General features: G+C 38.3%; 3 protein-coding genes across 6 annotated transcripts in view; 1 reads left to right on the top strand and 2 right to left on the bottom strand.

Moving 5' to 3' along the window:
• ankef1a (ankyrin repeat and EF-hand domain containing 1a) overlaps positions 1–20,856 on the top strand; it is a 257,727-nt gene that overhangs the window by 96,641 nt on the left and 140,230 nt on the right. The window lies entirely within an intron of this gene.
• Positions 440–10,256, bottom strand: znf395b (zinc finger protein 395b). 4 transcript variants are annotated; one of them, XM_007245344.4, is made up of 10 exons: positions 10,150–10,256; positions 8,235–8,375; positions 7,869–8,038; positions 7,574–7,686; positions 6,130–6,338; positions 4,164–4,264; positions 3,716–3,953; positions 2,747–2,836; positions 2,416–2,534; positions 440–1,713 (listed from the first exon to the last, which is right to left on the bottom strand). In XM_007245344.4, the coding sequence occupies exons 2-10, from the start codon at positions 8,304–8,306 to the stop codon at positions 1,602–1,604; spliced, it is 1,224 nt and encodes a 407-aa protein (XP_007245406.3). In that variant the 5' UTR covers positions 8,307–8,375; positions 10,150–10,256; the 3' UTR covers positions 440–1,601. The 4 variants fall into 4 exon arrangements, with proteins under 4 accessions (XP_007245406.3, XP_022542277.2, XP_022542282.2 ...); XM_022686556.2 differs by lacking the exon at positions 10,150–10,256 and adding an exon at positions 8,633–9,684 and having other exon boundaries at positions 3,716–3,950; XM_022686561.2 differs by lacking the exon at positions 10,150–10,256 and adding an exon at positions 8,633–9,684 and having other exon boundaries at positions 3,716–3,851.
• On the bottom strand, positions 12,917–19,467 carry LOC103028959 (uncharacterized). Its single transcript, XM_007245489.4, has 6 exons — positions 19,018–19,467; positions 17,686–17,830; positions 16,322–16,385; positions 15,274–15,325; positions 14,958–15,032; positions 12,917–13,690 (listed from the first exon to the last, which is right to left on the bottom strand). Exons 2-6 carry the CDS (start codon positions 17,802–17,804, stop codon positions 13,023–13,025), a joined length of 978 nt encoding a protein of 325 aa, XP_007245551.3. The 5' UTR covers positions 17,805–17,830; positions 19,018–19,467; the 3' UTR covers positions 12,917–13,022.

Below are 20,856 nucleotides of genomic sequence, written 5' to 3'. Positions count from 1 at the left end.
GTGAACATGTGTATCAGGTGCAGCAGTGGTGTTGTTGAAATTTTACACATCAGTGTCACATCAGTGGATATCTCTGGTCAAAGACCAGACAATGATGAAGGTCTAGAAGAATGGCGACAACCTAGTAGGTTTCTAATAAAGTGACCAGTGAATGATCTGTTTTTTTTTTTGGTTGTTAACCCGATGCTGAATCAGTACTAAACAACTGTGAGAAATGTGTTTTGTGAAAAGCATTCTGATAAAACTTAATTTGAAGGTGAGGTATACAGCAACATCTAACAGATGGATTGTGCATGCTCTCTACATAAGACCTTTTATTAGTACACTAACATATGCTAATGAGTTTATCATTCTAGTATTCCTTTGTGAAAGTAACAGTTTTTTTGTAACTTCGATATGTGTTTTTTGAACAGCTAAAGAAGAAATGGGCATACATCTGTGAAGTGTCCATTGCAGTATTCTTCATTTATACGTCATTTTGGCTTTGTGAATGGTGTATATTTAAAAACACATAACAGTTTGGCTTTGTGAATGATACACAGTTCAAACACATATTGCAGTTTTTGTTTCCAGAGTACTTTTCTTTTAGACCATCCAACTTGTACATAAAATGCACACAAATACCAATAAAATAGTTTACTATTTCTCTTGTGATTTGTCATGCAACGATCAGCTTCTCAGTTTTGCATATTTTATAATGTACGTTTGTAGTCATCTTTAACCATGTCTTTTTTTATTGTCAACAGTGTACTGTAAGAACTTGAAATGTTCCCAAATATTTGATCCAATACACAAATAAGATCATAATACTGTTTAGGAGGATGAAAAGGGACTTACAAAAGGAACAAGCCCAAGTTGGTTTCAGGGCAGCACCTAATCACGCTCCCTTTGAATCGCCATTGCAAAAGCACTTTGGTATTCAATCATAGATTATAGCTGCACTTAATCTCTCTTTCTTACAATTATCTCACTCTCTGATCCTCGACACCAGTCGCTCCTTCACTCAACCTCACTATAGCTCACTATGGCAGTTTCGCTTGATTAGGAAGCGCTGACGTGGGCATTAATTCAAAGCAGAAAAATAAATGTGTATAAAAAAATTCCAAAAATCTGAGTAGATACGTAGAAAATAAAGACAATACATGACGTTATGCTACTACAGCATCCAGGCTAAAAAACAGCAAATGAAGAAAAAACAATAAAAACTTTCAGATGTCCACAATATACCAAGACCAACAATCACTTAAATAACCTCAGGAGGGGGGATGAAGTGCAGGACCAGGGGAGAGAACCACAATTTTTCTATTACAGGGTGACCGGGGCCTTTCTGTATCATGAAACGAAAAAGAAACTGAGGAATCAGGACCCAAGCCCACCACACTCACAGTCTCAACATCTAGCACCACCGCTCACTTCGCAAGAAAGATAACGAAAAACAATTTCAATTCTTGTAAGAAAACAACAAAAAAAAACAGGTACAAAAGTGAAAAGAGGGGGTTTTGCCGTCCTCTACAGTGCCAGAAGTGGTCGGAGGAAAGGAAAGAAAAATGGTGATTCTTTCTCGCCTCCTAAAGTCTGTTGGGTTTTTTTGTTTTTCACTTTTAGTCAGGGAAACGCTGACACGCTTTCTTCCAGCGACAAGCAGTGCACCACTGATCCCTGCGCTCCACACCGTACACCTTGCGGCACTTTTTGGCCTCGCCTCGGCCCTTCCTGAAAACACACCAGAAAACAGGCGGAAAGAGAGCAATGTTAATTCCTTACAAACTTCAGCTTAGAATATGATAAAAGCAGCAGAACTGTAATTCAGTGTTTTATACTCTGTTTACATCTGGTCATAAAATGTGTATTCAAGTGTCAATATCTGAATAGGGTTTATCCACATAACAACGCTGGTGTAAATGCACCCAGAACACATCTGAAACAAACTTAAATCCTTTATGGTCAGGAGCTTGACTGAGATGCATGCTAGCCATATGTTATACCCATATGAATGCATCTAGCCCTACAAGCCACTGTGACAGTGCCTCCCCCTGCTGGACTCAACTGTGCTGAGTTCAACTGTGTGTAGCCTACATTGACGGAATGTATATCGAGCTATAAGTTAAATAAAGTGCCAGTTTAGTTTATCTTGACTTTTGAACTTTACTTTTTAAATTTTTAATTAATATTAATTTTACTGCAATACACTGCCTAAAAACACATTTGGTAAGGTGGCAAACATCTGTTGAATAAAACCAGATACGCAACTGACTACCAACTGTAAATGCATGTGGGTAAAATTATTTTAGTCTATGTTAACAACCAAGTGTAAACAGGATTTAATATTTTTTACTGAACATTTGCTACAAAATAATAAATGGAACAGCCATTAGTTACACTGACAATGGTAATGGTAAGAGAAGAAGCACCAACCGGAATGAACAGTGCCCTCTGGAGGGCGATGCACTCATGGTCTGTGATCTGGTGGGGGCGCTGTTCCGCTGCAACCACTGCTCCCCCACACTGACTGAACGGCTACGGGTTGTGGTGATCTGTGAGAAGAGAGATGGTTTAACGTTTTGACCAGTATACTACTGCCACTGCCACCACACAATCATCTTCTGAGTCTCCAACAGCTGATCCATCAAAACTATCGACAATTATGTATAATGCAATATAAAATAGACAGCTTCACAATCATCAATTCTACGACCTAAAACACATGAGAAATCCAGGTGTGAGATTGTGTATGCCTGAGATGTACCTGAGGTCTTGGCTGGAGACCAGCAGGTGGAGGCTGGTCACAGGAGGCAGAAGATCCAGGAAACATGGTGACCTCAATGGGAGTGCAGGCCTATAGAAACAAACAGAAAATTAGGCTATGTTTTAAAAGAACTGTTACCTGTATCCACAGGTATTTTTTGAGATACATTAGCCACATGACTCCACTTTAGATTAAGGTTTTTGTAAACGTAATATGGGCTAAAACATAATTGTAAGTATATTCATCCAAAAAAAGAGTTGCATCCCAAACCTTTTGACTGATATGGGAAATATTTATTATGCTACACATACAGAAGTAGTGTGCAATGCAGGTATAACAAATGTGTAAGCAACATATCTGAATTTTTGGCATGGAGTTTTACCTCTTATATAATAATGCAGATCTGGTAGTCTAATCTAATCTAATATATATATATATATATATATATATATATATATATATATATATATATATATATATATATATATATATATATATATATTTTTTTTAAATAAATAATTGTATTATTTTAGTGCTACCAGTAGTTTGGTGAACCCTCTGTATTTAAACTTCTGCTGATTGTAGACTTTGCCTTTAATCTACTAATGTAGTCTGTTCTTCGAAAAAGAAAAGAATTCCACAATAATGCACTGTAGTTGTCTTCTGTGGTCAAGGATGTACTTTTTGAAGGTGTATCACATCTTAATCCCCGTCCACATTTTGGTGGGGAGAGGCACATTTACCAGTATTATGTTCCAAATGCTGCTATAATTTCTGAATTCATAAGTAGAATATAACAAATAAAAGTCATGTAAAATACATCAATCCAAATACTTATAATGAATCAAAAAACTGGTAGGGAGGCAAGCAGGCTATGCCAACCTGTTCTCATAATGTAATGTAATGTTTAATTTAAACCGTATTCCTGTAATAAACTGACGGACAGAGTAAGAGGTTAGTGTGTGTTACCTGGTAGAGATGTTCTGTATGAATCTGCCACACGCTGCTGGGGGCAGACTGACTGAGAACACTGGACGGAGGCAGGACCTCTTGGGGTCCAGGAGTGGACTGGCTGTTGGTGGAGCTACAGGACGACCAGGGCCCACTGAAAAATGAAGGAACAGGAGAGGGAGTAGTTGGCTCCTCCTCTGAGGAAACTTCAGTGTAATAAAAGTCCTCCTCTCTGTGGGACTGTTCTGAGCCACTGCTGAGAGAGATGGGGAAGGAAAAAGGAAACATGAATCTCATCACAACACTTCAGTACTACCATTGTTTCAGCCTGTAGTGTCTATACTGGACACTCATATTACATTATTTTAGTGCATCAAAAACTGTATTGCTGAAGCTTAATGTGATTAGTGGTCCAACTTTCTGGGCATTGAAAAGACCTGTTGAGCCCCTAACCCCTTACACTTACCCCAGATGGAGAATTTGAATGTGACGTTTCATCCCAACCCGTGATGTCAGCACTTTGCCACAGCCAGGCCACAAACACCGATATGCACCCCTGCTCAAACTCTATCAGTGAGAAAAAGAGAGATTCAAATGTAGAGTTGGACCAGATCTTTTGAATACCTGACTATGTATTTTTTTCTTCATTTTCTGCCCTTTTTTATCAGTTTTTATGCATTTCTCAAATCAGAACTGATATTTGCACTGTGGAACTTCTCAAAACAGTTTGTAGAAACAGCACCACATAGTGGGTGAGCAGCTAATGAACGTGCTTCACTCTAAATCCTTCGTTAATGACCCAAAGTACGTATTTATATCAGGGAACCTGTCAGAGACATCTGAATACAAAAGTTCTTTAGTCATCTTTAATGAACATGTCAGTCTAAATGATTAGTCATGTGATCATGCATCAGTTTACTCTGCAAGGATTTTCTTAAAGCTAGCTTTGTTTCTTAAAGCAAGCTTAATGTCTTGTTTTCCAACTGAGAATTATTTTAAAATTCTGTAGTTTTTTTCTGTGAATCTTAAATCAGTTTTAGCAGTACATAATTACACACTACTGTTTATGAGAGCCTGACTGCAAGAAATTGGACAGAATTCACCTTTATGATTTTACTGTTTATACAGTAATTTACTGACAGACCCTGTTGTTGTACTGCAGAAGACTGTCAAGACTGTCAGTACATAATGATTAATCGGGTTAAAGCTCAGCTTCATCCAGGTGTATAGTTTATTCCAGTTACATTATGTTACATTTCAGAATATACAACATGACTTTTAATAATTCAATTCAATATTATTCTGGACAAGATACAGTTATGTTATACCATAGACTGTGTATAGCTGGACAGAGCATCGTCTCTCAAAAGTAAAGCCACCACAGGTCGGGCTCCACCTGCTGTTCAGTTGCAGAAAGTTGTGTAACTCCACCCATCCCCATAGGTTTCAATGGCAAAACAGACAACTTTCAATCACGTTTGTTTTCCAATATACTGTAATTCTACCTCCATTATTTAAATGCAACAGCTAGTGTAACCTCTGCTTATATTGTCATTTTTTTATCTCCACAGAATTCGGTTTTTAAAACGTTATTCAGCTCTATTCAAAAAGGTGTGGTTATTGTAAAAGGGCTGGGTTACACCTAGCCTGGGTGGGACCATAGACTGTGTGAGCTCTGTGGAGGCAGCCCTCAGGGGCGGGTTTATTTAAATGAGTAGGCTGTCTCTTCACAGTCTTTCTCCCTCCTCTGGTCTTTACTGCACAGACAGACCGGTTTTGGCTTCATTTTCATTAAATGAATGGGAACAGCGACACGACGTCCATCTTTTTTACAGTCTCTGTGTTATACATGTTAGATGTTTGTACACTCCTGTTCTCTCTATGAACCGTTTGAACTGTTCTGTGGCCTTGATTTTATCTGGAACACGCCCACAAAGTTTTCATTATTAGTAAATGTCATGATCAGTTAATCCTCAATTCAGGAGATATTTACCAGAAAAAAAAGTAATAGAAATCTATAAACTCTACATTACATTACAGGATGTACGCAGTTAACTAATGGAGTACAGTATAATATATTGTAATCGGCATGACAGAAGCAATTGATAACAGCAGACAGCAATATTAAATAACTTGCTGTTTGTATAAAAATAATTTCTGTGACTAGATGATGCGCAGATTGAACAACTAGTTTTGAGAAATTCAATTCTGATGTAAAAAAGCAACAGAGAATATTTTCACAACAGTTTGAAACACAAACTATCATAAATGTCGTCAGCGAAAGCTTCTATATATATAAAGTATATATAACAGGTGCCAAAAACAATCACCACTCTGAAAGTACTTCAAATGACTCCACAGTCTGCTACAAAACAATTCACACTCCCTAGGTTTTTGACAGGTCCTCAACAGACCCTCATCATTACTCTCACCTTGCATCTCCTGCTCTCTGGCTCGTCGCACCCCCCCTGCTCCAGCTCCATTTGCAGCCCCTCATCTACCGGTTGGCCCAGACTGCCGTCTGTCTCTGTGACAGAAGGTGATGGAGCAGGGCTCACGCTGCCATGGTCCCAACTCCAGTAGCCGCTGCTGCCACTGTCAGACAGCTCCCCTCCACCACATTCCATGTCCCCTGGGGCAGCTAGATATTACACATGGGATACTGTCAGACTGAGTGCAGGTAGGTGGATGAAAAGTGCTATACCTTTAATTATATCTTTAATTGTAACAATTTTGTTTTAACATGATTATATGTACAGGGTACAAAAATATAGATACACATTTAGATTACTCAATCAATGATGCTAAAAACTCCCAAATGTTAACTCAACATTAGGGCCTCTTTGCATCCTGATCATGATCATGATAGACTACAGCTGGTAGCTTTTTTCACATCAACATAAACAGAGTTTGTTTGACAGCACTAATTAAACTAACCAGCGTCCAGAACATTGAAAAGGTCCAATGGAATGCCTAAATATAAATACACCATGCTTAACAGTTGGTACAGTGTTTTTGGTGTTTAATGCCTCACCCTTTTTATTCCAAGCATACATCTGGTCATTGCTACCAAACAACTTCTTCAAACAACAATCTTCATCTTATCTGATCAAAAATCTTTTCTCTATAGGGCTTTTGGTTTTGTCCATGCGTTCAACTGCAAACGTTAGTCAAACTAGGAAATATAGATTTTGGAGCCAAGGCTTTTTTTACAGCTGCCTGTCAGCTGATGGTAATGAAACTTGCATGACTATAGACAGCAACACTGGTGTCACAAAATACAGTCTGTGTAAAAGTTGTTTATGATCAAATTTCCTCTCAGGTGAAAATGTACAGTATTGGTCTTCTTCCAGACGAAGTCAATACAACTCCCTATAACTGGTGGTTATGATTGCAGTCAATTAAAACCCTTTTTTAGATTTTAGAGAAGCTACCAGCTGAGAACACTGACAATGATTATCAGGATGTTAAGTGGCCTAGGCAAGTTTACAGATACATATTAAAAATATATACAACTATTACAAATAGTCAATTACTGAATAATCTACAGTATCTACACATTAACAACAAAACAGTTGGTTAACAATGGGAAAAGAAAAATCACTTTCCAGATTCCCAAGCTGAATTTAAAAATAGCTGAATCAAAGATGATGTTACGTTGGACTGTAAGACCGTGCTGACTTTGCTTTGATCATTTCCACCAATGCTCCAAAATTCCAAACAGTCCTTTTCATTTCACAGCACGAGGAGCGATCGGATAACAGTCAAATGAATTGGGCAAACACATCGAAATAACCTTGTACAGTTAATGGAAGCGTGTAAAAATGTTTCGAGCGTCTGCTTGGCCAGTTCAGGTTTCCAAAGGCAACAGCTTACCTGGCAGGGGATCTCTCTGTGGGGGGCTTTGGACTACTGGACTGCAGGACAGACTGGTAAGAACCATTGCAGCCATGATCTCATCCATTTCCACCGACTCGGGACTCCTGTACCTGAGAAAAACAATTAAAAATCATTAAGCACTCATTAAATATTAATGTTTTGCATGAAAAACATGTTTGATTAATGCTCATTCCAAAATATAAGCTGTGCATCTGTTTTGCACAAAATGTTGCTTTCAAATTGAAGCAAAGCAAACCTTAAACCTTAAACTTCTAATGAAATCACAGCTCACCTGTAGGGCAGGTCTACACTGGAAGACTGTGGAAAAGTGAAGGTTTTTGACTGCTGGACGGCTGCAGTAGTGGGCCACACTCTCCCACTACCGGACGCTGACTGGAAGACGGGGTGCTGGCGGTGTTTCTGTGCATCCACATCCTCCTGACCACAACATTGCATATAGATCTGAAGATTTTAAAGAAGATGAACATTGTTAGAGCATACTATGTAGTCCTTAATTAGGACAGTATGACAGCAACTGTGTCACAGCATGGGCAGACCACCACCCCACCCTTTCTCATCTCGCCCATCTCATTCCCCTAGTTAGGAAAGACCTTATTGGTATTGAGTTTTTATAATGATTTATTATATTCAAACATACCAAGCCTTCCTCTTCTCCCTCTGATGCGGACTGCATGGCCCCTGGTCCTGCCCGAGACTTCACAGCTGCCATGTTTTGTGCCTCACCCTCAGTCTTTCAGTGGTGCTGGACCACGCCGTCGACTCAGGCTCCCCAAAAAAACTGAAATGAGAGAAGATTTACATCCATTAGCTACATTTCCAAAGCATGGCCACGTGAGCATGGGCTGTAAAATAGCCTGTATAGAGAAAAGCACTACAGGAACACCATGAGGGGAGTAAACTCGATTAGAAAAGCCCTGTTAAAACTAAACTGCCACAGAATATAGCTAGAAATGCAGGGTAAACTGTGGTCATGTGTGTTGTATAAAAACTAAGAAAGGCTTCATGCAAACCTGCAGCAAAAAGAAAGGGCCTTACCTGTATTAAACCCGTACAAATTCGATCTCTGCATTAGCTAGAAAAAACAACTACCCACTCGCACACTGCACCATGCCTAGACTATTTTTTAGGGCAACACACCCCCTCACTGACAGCCTCTAACGTACTGTATCTCGGGCTCAGGGAACTGAAATCCGGGATACAACTAAACAGCGTAGCGGAGTATACCGGTGTTCTGTCGATTTGTGCTACCCCGTCAAAACCTGCTATCACGGTGTAAACGCTGCCTAAATAAAACAGGACAAAACATAGTTAACTAAGGTTACCCGTATAGGTTCAAAGCGTCATATTAAACATGCTCTCAGCAGAAGCATAACTAGAATATTTGAAGGGCCTAAATCACTGTATCAGGGGACGCAAAAGGTATTTTAAAACTGAATTTTAAAAAGGGAAGTTTAAATGTAACATTTACATCGCCGTTTACACTTCTGTAACACTCAGGCCGATAGTTGCAGCAAGTTACGCTTTTAAAACGCACAGAGAAAAAAATAATTGCCATAAAAAAAGACAAGAAAACAAAAAAATCTGGCACCGCGCATGCGCAGAACGGCTAATAAACACATATCGCTCGGTAGTACAAGTTGACATAACACCGGGTCGTCATGCCCACGCCGACTGTCAAGTCGGACTTCCATCAGAAAAACGATACACATTCTTCCTTTTTTGCGTGTTTTTGATTATTTCAGTCATATTTTATCGTTTTTGGCTTGAAGAAATGCTACAAGATATGTTTTTAAGTCGAGGCGGGTAGTCCAATTCCAGAGAGTGAAACTCCATCCCACGATTTGGTTCAAACTGCGTCTACAGCTCCGCTGCAGCAGAGCCGTTTAGGCAGATGAAACAAAATCCCGTGCTGGATATTTACTTTCTGGAATTGGAATATCTAGCTTTGCCGGTCTACTGTTGTGAGTGGACTCTCCGGCTCCACAGTTTTCCTCGGGCTGTCTCTATGGGCGTTTCCACCGAGCGGTAAACAACCTACCCACAGTGGGCGGGGTCTGTGCGCTGATTGGTCGAGGCGACCTCCCCCACGTACACACCCCCGGTTTACCAACGTGTACGAACACGAGCTTTAGCCTAAGACTGAGTGTTGAGGCAGCCCTAAATCAGACGATGATACATACACTGTTAAATGCACTCCAATAGCACACGACTGCAGACATAGCCAGCGCAATGCTGAAAAACATTAATAAACATAATAAAACTATTCACTAATGTACCTCATGCCTAAATGAGCTTAATGAAGAAAACACAGCAGCAGACAGAATATGACGGGATTAAAATCTCACCCTTCTGACTCTTCTACACACACAAGCACACACATATATAAATAAATACATATATACAAACACACATCAACCACAGCAGCGCGCAAATAACCTATACAATAGCTATAAAAAAGGCGACCTGCAACAACGCGTTAAAAACAAGCCCGTGCGTCTCGCTGAGCTGCACGATTAGCGGGATAAACCGCGGTTGGTGGTGATCCACATTACCTGCAGAGTCCAGGCTTGGAGAGGAGCCGCGGTGGGCGCTCGTGTCCAGGCGGAGAGAGAGAGAGCGGAGAGGGGGCTGCGTGTGCGTGTACGTGTGCGCGCGCGCGCGCTGCAGCTATGAACGACAGACAGCTGAGGGGAGAATGTTGAATCAACGTTCATTTTTCAATCGCTAATACACTGAAACAACGTTTATCCTAGACATTAGAACTGATCTATTTCTGCACATTGATTCAACGTAGTAGATTCAAGATTCAAGAGGGTAAGAGGGTAGGGTTGCAAAAAACGTTGTTATATTGTATTTTTTGCAATACTGTATTGATTTTCCAAAAAACAGTACTGTTTTTGTTATAATTACTGTACATATTAAGATTGGTGTGAGAGAGTTGTTCATATAGCTATTGTTGACCGCTAGATATCAGGGTAGCTTCAGTAGCCACCCTTTTGAGTTTCAAGATGCTGATCTCCTTGATAGAAAAGAACGTTAAATAAATGTTAGTTTTTGGCTGCATTATATTTTTTAACATTGATGATGTTAAAAACATCTTTAAACAACCTTTATTTAACATTGCCTCATAGGCATCGGTTAAGGCTAAAACTTCTGAATCAATGACTCTGAATCAATGTTCATTTAAAGGCTTCGAATGGTTGGGGTTCTTATGCACTCACAGTGCTCTATTAAAATAACTTTTTAAAATATATATGATGTAAGTGTATTAAATATGAGTGTTAACAATAAACTTACATAACTGTAGTAAATTTGAGTAACTATAAAGAATGTTACCCCAAACTACCAATCTGACTGAACATTTGATCTCTAAAACACAAATAACACAAATAGAACATGAACATGCCAAATTAAAAAGCAGTTACTGCAAATGAAGGAAAATCACCTTTTCATGCCACCATTCAACCGTTTTTTGTAATTGTATTGTAATGAAATGCAAAATGCTAATTCAAAAAGCAGAAGGTCATTATGAGGACATCGTGTTGATTCAACGTTAAAATTTTAACGTTAGCACAACCATTTAACATTACACGTTGTTTCAACGTTTTACAGATATTACTTCAACCATATTTCAACCACATTATAATTATATTCCAACGTTGAGGGTTTTTTTTCTCACTGGGTATGTGTACTATGTATTTATATTTAATGTAAGTAATACAACCAATACATATAAAAGCATGTCGAATCAACGTATAATCGAAAAAAAAAAATACATTTAGTGATCGAAAAAAATGAACGTTGATTCATCATACTTTTGCTATCTGTGTTTAGCTGGGTCGAGGCTATATTTAGACTCTGTTGTTGGTTCTGCTCGGTTTCAGGAGTGCGTGCTATGTAGTGCGGTACACTGTAAAATAAAATGAAAATAAGCGTCTTCCTCTGCTGAAAGGGTTCATTCTGTGGAAGAACAGTGTCTGGCTGCTGCTGGTGGTGTTGTTGAACACATTTCTCGGTCTATAGAGCGACTCCGAGTCCTCCCCTCACCGCAGCAGCTCTGTTTCTCTCTCGTCACCTTTCACCCACTTCTCTCCCCGGTGCGGCGGGGCGGCTGCTGAGGGCGGTCTCCGCTTTTTATTTGCAAGCAAACAGCGAGAGGAGCTGTCCGTCATATCAGAGGATTAAACCCCGCCCCTCTGACCTCATCCTCCTCCTCCGAGAGGGATTTAGGGTCTGGATCTGGGTCTGAGTCTCGCGCACTAATGAGAGCACGTGACCTCCGGCTTCAGTGTTACCAGTGTGTGCTGTCGATTTCATCGTCTATGATTAACACATGAATTTGGGCCAGTGCCGCCTGCATCTATAGGCAAATAACCATAAGCCTATGAGGGGAGTTATGTGCAGCTTTATCTATTAATACTGCACAGATACAACAAAGAATAGGCTCATTCACTTTACTGAGGCTTACCCTGCTCTAGTGTGACCCAACACACTATGACATGAAATTAAAGAGCTACTATCCTCTATTTGTCGTGTTTTTAATTATTTTTTTCCCTGCCATGTATTTGTGTGGGAAGTTATGTGCCACTTAATTTATTTTACATGGTCCCTTTAAACTAGCCTCTCTTTATCACTTGCTGTTCATATTGCTGTTTTATTTTGACAGTAAACGGAAAACTTGATGTTTATTGATACAATATCTACCTGTCATGATATTCACTACTTTTCTGTACAATACAGTATAATATCATCCAAGAAATAAATGTTACAAACAATATTATTGTTGTTTTAAAATGAATGCAAATATTATAATCATAGTACAATAGCATAATACACAATTATACCCTTTAAAGGACAATAAACGTTTAATCAATGATGATTGGCAGATGTATAATATTATTAACTGCCACTGTCCACTTTGTGTGTGTGGAGGTGCTGTTATTAACGCAGTGGTCATAGCGTGACTGGCTTATCAAAAATATTTTTGTAAGTATTTTGTATGTCATTTTTATTTGACTGTATGATTCATTTGACTGTATATTTGTATGATTCTCAATAACATAATTATTGATACTGGCCTATCTAGTTATTCAGTGGAACAGCACTGTCCAATTCTTTGGCAAAACACTGAACTTGAATATTGTGAAAAATGGAACAGCACTGTTTTTCAACATGTAAACACAACATCAGAATTAAACAGGCTGCCAATGTAACTGTGCTTTTAGGATTTAGTGATAAGTCTGTGTCACAAAGCAGGCCAGGCTAAAACTAAGGATCAAAACAAATTTTTTTTCACATGTCAAGTCATGTGGACTGTAATGATGATAATCATTCTTTTTATTAGTTTACACAATGATTACATAATATTAGCCCTTTAACTTTTTTTGATAAAGTGCATGAGACATGATATCAAACATCATATAAGTTAGAGACAGTCCGTTTCAAACATTTTTTCTGGGACAGGAGGTGCTGGCTCCTCATCTATGTCATCCTCAGCCTGCGCTATGGTGTCTGATGAAACGGGGAGTTCTTTGATTTTCAGGCTTTTCTTTTTGAAGTTCACTGCTGCGTAGACGTCCGTTATTTCAGAACCAACCAAACCTTTACTGTCTTGCCTTGCTGGGAAAGGCTGAAAAATCTGTCCTGGATTATCGGTCACTTTGTTGTCCATTACAGCAGAAGATTTGCACACATGACCTGCAGCAGGGTCCCTGGGATCTCTCACTGTTTCATAGGGGTCCTCACTATTCTCACTCTGCTGGTCTTCAGGAGCTTGGTGGCTGGAACTGGGCTCACTGACACGTCCAATTCCAATGCTTTCATATAGATGTTCCTTACTAGGCTCCAACCATGGAGAAGACTTGACATTTGTTTGATCTTCTGTGTCTTGTGTTTCATGGTCTTTCAAGACTGTTATGGGCTGTTGTAGGGATGGAAACTGCATGGTTAGTTCCTCCAAAAGTCTAGAATCACGAAACGTTGATAGGAACAATGAGGAGTCCAGATTCACTGACCCTGAAGGGCTACCTGAGAAGACTGGTGCATCTGAAAGCTGCGGTATCATTCCCTGGCTAAAGTATCCATGTGATTCAGCTGTTAAAGAGAGAGATCAGACATTGCTCAGAAAAATAAATATGCAGAATAATGCTGTATGATCATTATCCTAATATTTTATGTGTATGGCAGGTTATTTGAACTGTTCATTTTAATGAACTTGGGTTCAGGAGTCACACCTGACTATGTATTTTGGCTTTAATAAAAGTTGTGAATAATGATAAGAGGCAGACAAAATTTCTCATATGAGGGAACTGGAAGATTTGTTTCTTTGATAAACCAATACTTTAGTAGACACAATAATTACAGTACATTATTCTAATAACAATAGTGAGGGTAATGAAGGGTTGTAGCCATTAGACTATTTGTAAGTGAAGTAAGATGCATTTCTAAGGGATGCTACTCATTATCAGGTATGTTTGTAGGCCAAAATCATGCAGCATACAGTAATCTTATCTCCAAGCTTTGTCAGTCACTGGTCAAGCTGGTTAATCTTGCTGACCATCTTAGATTTTGACCAGCATGTTTGTGTTTAATAGTCAGTGGTGGTCAGTTATCACCAAGCCGGTTATCCAGCAAAATCAGCATCATAATCAGCATCAGAGTTTCAGAGACCAGTCAAGATCTTGTAATATAGCTGGATTACCAACCAAACACATTTTAAACCAAACTGACTGTAAAAGATCAGCTTAGACCATCTGAAACCAGATACTAGCAAAAATTGGTCCTGGATTTGCCTGGTCTAGTCAAAAACAACACATGGCTAAACCATTGATGTTAGCTACTTCAAAAGCCACTTAGAAAAAAAACACCTGCTAAGAAAAAACAGAATATTTTTTTTGGCTTAAGCTACAATAACAGAACTATCATATGAGTGTGGGAAACGGAGACTTTTCAAACACACATCTAAATAATGTAAATGTGATGTTAGCAATCTTGTCCAAGCAATCCTAATGGTGTGTAAGAAAATTAAACCTTTTGTGTGTGGGGTTGTGGTATTATTATTAAGTAATCCAACAGTCCAACAGGAACATTGAACCACATGGTTATCATAACATATACACGCTTAAAGAAGTTAAATAATGATCAGTTATCATGATTAATGACTAAACAATTTCTCACTCTTTAAGGGTTCTATAGTGAAGGCAGTGTTTCCAGCCTATATCAAATTATGACACTTAGGTGCTTAAACAGAGGGAAAAAAGCATTTGTAGTGCTATACAGAACAATGCAGCAATAAATAGACTGTGCACAAATGTTTCATGCACCGGTAGCAGCATGGTTCATAAAGAATATTTTTTCTTACCTCTGTTGTGAGAATATACTGTGGATAGCTGTGGCTGCACCATGGTGTAACTCCTGGTATGTGGCCTATCAGGAACTGGTGGTGACATGAAGTTTAAAGCAACAAGGAAATAAACCAAAACACACAGAGAAAAATGTATACTGTTTTAAAAGGTCTCACTGCATTACAGGTCATTCATGGACATATTGGTGAAATGAAATGTAAAAAAAATAATAATAATGATCTTAAGAAGCTTTTTTTTTATTAAAAAAATGATCTCTTCTTTAATGTACAGTACATCAAACATGACACACAGACAGAAAGCAGATGGACCAACCATGCTCATTGCCCGAGGTTCTGTTTGTGCTCCAATGATCTTCTGGTTTTTCCTGTAGAAGATTGAAACAAACCTTCATACATGTTTATCACTTCAACACACATTGGAGTAGAATATCGACTGAAAGACTATAAGAACTGTTCAAAATTGAATCTCATAAATAAAATCAACCCCCTAAGAAGACCTTCTAGATTCATATTGCAGCCATTTACACTAATGTGGGTGAACGTTCCCCTTTTGAATGTCTTATGTAACATCCTCATTCAATTTTCTTGAGTAAATTAAGTAAATTACAGTAGCTATTCAGAAATTGCCTCTGCTCTCCTGTTGATTCCTTCCAATTTACCAGTTAAGTATCCTAATTGCCTCCTTTTACAAAGAAGGTTTAAAAGCAGCGCCAGTCACAGTAATATTTTATATACAGTACCAGTCAAAAGTTTTAAGACACCTCTTCTCATTCATTCATTTGTTTTTTTATAATGTTTTACATTGTGAATTTAATATTAAAGACATTAAAGATATACAGAAACACATGCAGAGATATTTTGAAACGAAGTGTTAAATAAACCAGAATATTTATACTTTAGATTCTCCTAAGTAGCACATTTAGCTTTGTGGACAAATCTGCACACTCTTGGTATTTTAATTTCAGTGTCACCATGAGGGAGAGTCACCGGAAATAGTTTATCAGCGTATTGAATGAGTTCCTGGAGGTGCTGAACAATAGTTGCTGCTTAGTCCAGCTCATCCCAAATCACCTCAAATCACCTTCTAAGTTGGGTTTAGATCAGAAGATTGTGGAGGCCAAACACTTTTTTTGTTTATTATGCAATTTTATATGTGTCCCTTAATTGTTTTCATGTGTTTAATATTAATATTTAATGTGGAAAATAACTGTATTAAAGAAACTGTACTGTATCTATTGTTAAATGACCTGCATCTCATGCATGATTAATGCCTGTAGTATTTATAATGAGATTTAATATGGTTGTACCTATTATTCGAGGGTAAAATGAAGTGTGCTGTATTTCTTGGGTATGTCACTTACATTGGTTGCGAAAGATGATGGAATTTCTTTCTCTGCTGGATAGTGTGGAGCCTTAGGTGGATAGCTATATTGAGACAGTTGTTAAAGTGAGTGTTAAAAAGTCTGTGTTAAACAGTGATCATGTTTTTCAAGGGGATTCTACTTTATGATTAGAGTACTGGTATGAAGATTTAGTATGACTATTTTTCAGCAGTACAAGGTTTACACCAGATTTCACTTTAAATCACATCATGTGCTCCCTCCTGTGATAGCAAACCATCCCTTGTATTAGACAATATGCAGTGACAGTGACACTTATTTAAACTGTCAGCATTCCACTAACAACAACAGCGACAACACGTGAAGAAGTAAAGACAGGCCACAACAGCAGTCTCTAAACCCATGTGAATGGAATAACATTGCTAGTAATAGTTTTTCTTAAGGTTTCAACACACAGACACTATAACACATGTATAAGCATTGAATAATCATTTTAAAAAGCAAAACTAGAGCATATACCTATCAAGCATAACATTATGATTATATTCCAGTTTCTACATCCATTATCCATCTTATCAGCACTTTGCAGTTCTATAAAAAACTGTAGTCGTTCTGTATCTCTGCGTACTTTATTATCCTCCTTTAACCCTGTTCATCAACTGCCAAAACCTCACAGGACCAACACAGAGCAGTTATTATTTGGGTGGTGGGTCATTATTCTCAGCACTGCAGTGACACTGATACGGTGGTGGTGGTGAGTTAGTACTGTGGGTTGTGTTGGTATGAGTGGATCAGACACAGCAATTCTGCTGGAGGTTTTAAACACTGTGTTTATTTACATGCAGTCCACTCTTTTAGAAACTCATACCTAGATGCTCCAACCTGTAGATGTAAAGTCAGAGATAGAAGTTGACTGCACAGTTTGTGATGGTGATCCTCTAGTCTTTTATCAGTTGTCCACAGGACGCTGCCCACAGGATGCTGTTGGCTAGATATTTCTGGTTGGTGGACCATTCTCAATCCAGCAGTAGCACTGTTTAAAACTCCAGCAGCACTGCTGTATCTGATCCACTCAGGCCCGTTTTTTGCCGCTAGTTAATGTTACTCATGTCATGTCTGTGTCTAATAAACTCAACATCAGTAAATTACTGTTATTATTTTTATACAGTAATATGCAGTGTTTTTTCTCCATACTGAATTGCTGCAATTTTACAATCTTTTAGCAGCAACTTGACAGCTATTTTTGTTAACATGTTTTACTACTATTACTATTATGTATTTGTGTAATTGTGTAAATACATTTCTCATGAACCATCTTTTAAAGACTCATAGATAGGTCTATAGATCATCTTAGAATGGATCTGCAAAGTGCAAAGTAATATTACCTGTAACAGCTGGTGCAAAGTGTGTACAGTGTGATACAGACAGCAACGAAGAGGATGGAGATAACAGTTATCTCTAAAGAGGAAGAGGGATCTGACATCCAGCCCAGGCCAGCAGCCATTGCTTCCCATCCAGGCCTTGGAAGGACTGTCCGGTATGAAAATCAAGATGGAAGGAAAGGAAAATCATAACAAAACTTATTGCAACGGAATATAAATTATAATTAAAAATAAAAACAAAATTTCACAAGATTCGCATTAAATCAAGAAGTGAAAATGAAAATGCCTTGATTTAACAATGGTAAAGTAGCTGTGTAGAATCTGTCAAAAAATTGAATATTGCACCAAAAGTGAGTGTTACAGTAGTTCACAAGTCATAGAACCTTTTTCAGTACAAAGTTGTACTGAGTGTAGCACAGTGTAGTATAGAATCCGGTTTTGGATGCTGCCGCAGGGCACCATGATGCATATTTTAGTAGCATATGACAAGCTAGCTGATCATCACATGCCATGGCTTGTCACAGAAGGTAAACAGGAAGTATCACTAGTTTCTGCTCAGATTCTCAGTTCACACTGCCTTCCCTTTTTTTAGAAGTAAATTAACACCCAGTATGTAACTTGAGATCACTGTGCTACTGTACACAGTACTGTACTACACTGGCAGTTTAGCACTGGAGATTATGTAATGGTACACTCCATAGGAAGAGATTTCTTCATTTTATGACACTAATCATGTTTTTATTGGTTTTACTTTAGCGAAGGTTTTACTGAGGTCTGAACTGATATATGCTTTGAGACTATGAGTTGGAACAATCATAAGCACAATGTCAAGTTCTGGCTTTAGGACAGCAAAACAGACAAAAGTAAAAAGACAAAATATAGCAAATACAAAAATATCTGTGCACCAACAGCCTGAAGGTTTTAATCTGTGTTTAATGGTCCTTGCAAAGTCACAGCATAAGTTAGTATATGGTTATGTACTGTAAATCTTTAACAACCGTCTCGCATTCCAGGTCACACCTCTAATTTATGGAAGCACAAAAAGAGAGGAATTGGAATGTAAGGTGTGTTCATCTCAAAGAACAACAAAATAGAAGCTGGAAATAATGTAAAATTTAACACAGCTGAAATAATGTATCAATTTATACACAAGCACTTTATGTGTATTAGGGGAAGTTGTTCATGTGAAAAAGACAGTGAATTTTGTAAATACAAAGAATTGAAAAGAACTGTAAAGACTAATGAGTATGCCCAGCAGATAAAGTGTCAAGTAGCCCACAACCCTTTAGATCTATTTCAGGCCTATCTACAACAAAATACTAAAAAGTCTCTTACCTGTGGCCTCAGAGACATCAGGAATAGCTCAACTGTGAATGTCACCAGCCGAACTTGTCTGTTGATCTTGCATACTTACCTGTCCTCAGAATCAGAGACATAACTCACCACTCCCGTCACTCTGTTGTGTAATACGTCACTATCTGTCTGTGGAATTCACTTCAGATCAAGAGCACCCTGGTTCTAGCATAAAATGGCAGATTACTGGTGGAGACCCTTATTCACCCTCCACCACAACATTATGGTCTACAACTAAACTCAGCTAACAATAATAAACACATAACCTCACCACAAACAACTCAAGTCATCCATATAACCCCAACAAAGCTAATGGTGACCACTAAGCATGCTGAGAACTGAACTGTGAGCTTCTAACCCCCTCCCTGCATTGGACACCACCACAATACCATGGTCAAAGCAACAACAATCACAAACCATATGTCAACAGATGAGATGTGAGGCCTTATCGAGCATGTGTTTCTTGTAGACTTCTAAACACTATTCCAAAGTTCATAGTTCAGGAGTTACTTATCAAAGTGATCTTCCACCAGCTGAGCTGTAAGTAATCTGAAGTAAAACCTTCTTCTGCTAAGTAAAGTGTTTTGTAACATGTAACAGCTGTACCTGGCTGGTGAAATACTTAAAAAAAAACTGTTTACTACATAATTCCATATGTGTCCTTTATTAGTTTTTAATGACTTCAATAGTAATATACAAAGTAGAAACTACGTTAAATAAAGAACAACATTAAATTAAATAAGAAGGTGTGTTCACACTTTTGACTGGCACTGTAGATGTTGATTTTTAAATGAGACACTACTGCCCTCTAATGGATCATTAAAGCACAGCATGTAATAGGACTTAATACAAATAATTTGTGCCTCAGAAGAACACAGAGCTGGGTGAGGCAGTTTCAGTATGGTGAATGATTTTGCCTTCAGCATTGTAACACCTCATATATGTTAAACTGCTACTAAAAAATTAACTTACTCAGTGTGATTTAAAGGGAACTCCGGTTTAAAATGGACTTTTGGTGTAGTAAAATATGATAAAAAGTACTTACCTTTGATGAATAGCATGCCTCCATTCTTAAAAAGTGCACAAGAAGCTTATTAAAAACCACATTTTTTTTATAGACATAGCTTTAGCTCCGTGTGCCGCCATCTTTGTACTGATAATGTCATAGACATATATATACATAGACTCCGCATAGCCTGCCTCCTGGCGTAGCAGCCGGCGCCAGGAGGCAGGCTATGTGGACTCATATATGTCTATGACATTATCAGTACAAAGATGGCGGCACACGGAGCTAAAGATAGTGTTATAGGATGCAAACAGTGTTTTTTCATAAGCTTCTTGTGCAAGCTATTAATGCATCGTTTTATATGTCAGAGATCTCCGGATTCTAGCAAGGAGGTGTAGAGCTACTTTGAGCCTTGATAACGGTGAAAAAAGTGATTTATCAGGGCAAATTATATCCCGTGTCACCCAGTCTGAAGGGTGTTTGGAAAAACTGTTAAAATTTCTGGATCTCAGAACGGAGGTGTGCTATTCATCAAAGGTAAGTACTTTTTATCATGTTTTACTACACCAAAAGTCCATTTTACACCGGAGTTCTCCTTTAATGTGTCAGAATGGCTGCACAGGAAGATAATATGTTGCATGAAAAAGTAAAAAGATTAAATTGAGAGATTTTTATTTCTCTGGGTTTGGTAATTAGAGGGAAAACCCCACTCTTTCTTTTGGCCAGGTTTCCTAATCTAAATCAACCACAAATCTGTTGGCTAAGACTAAATCCACTGAATGAATTTTTACAAAGAAAGTATTGTGCTAACAGTA

The sequence above is a fragment of the Astyanax mexicanus genome, chromosome 1 (genome assembly GCF_023375975.1).
Source record: "Astyanax mexicanus isolate ESR-SI-001 chromosome 1, AstMex3_surface, whole genome shotgun sequence".
Lineage (NCBI taxonomy): Eukaryota > Metazoa > Chordata > Actinopteri > Characiformes > Acestrorhamphidae > Astyanax > Astyanax mexicanus.
This window is presented reverse-complemented; position numbering and strand designations above follow the sequence as displayed.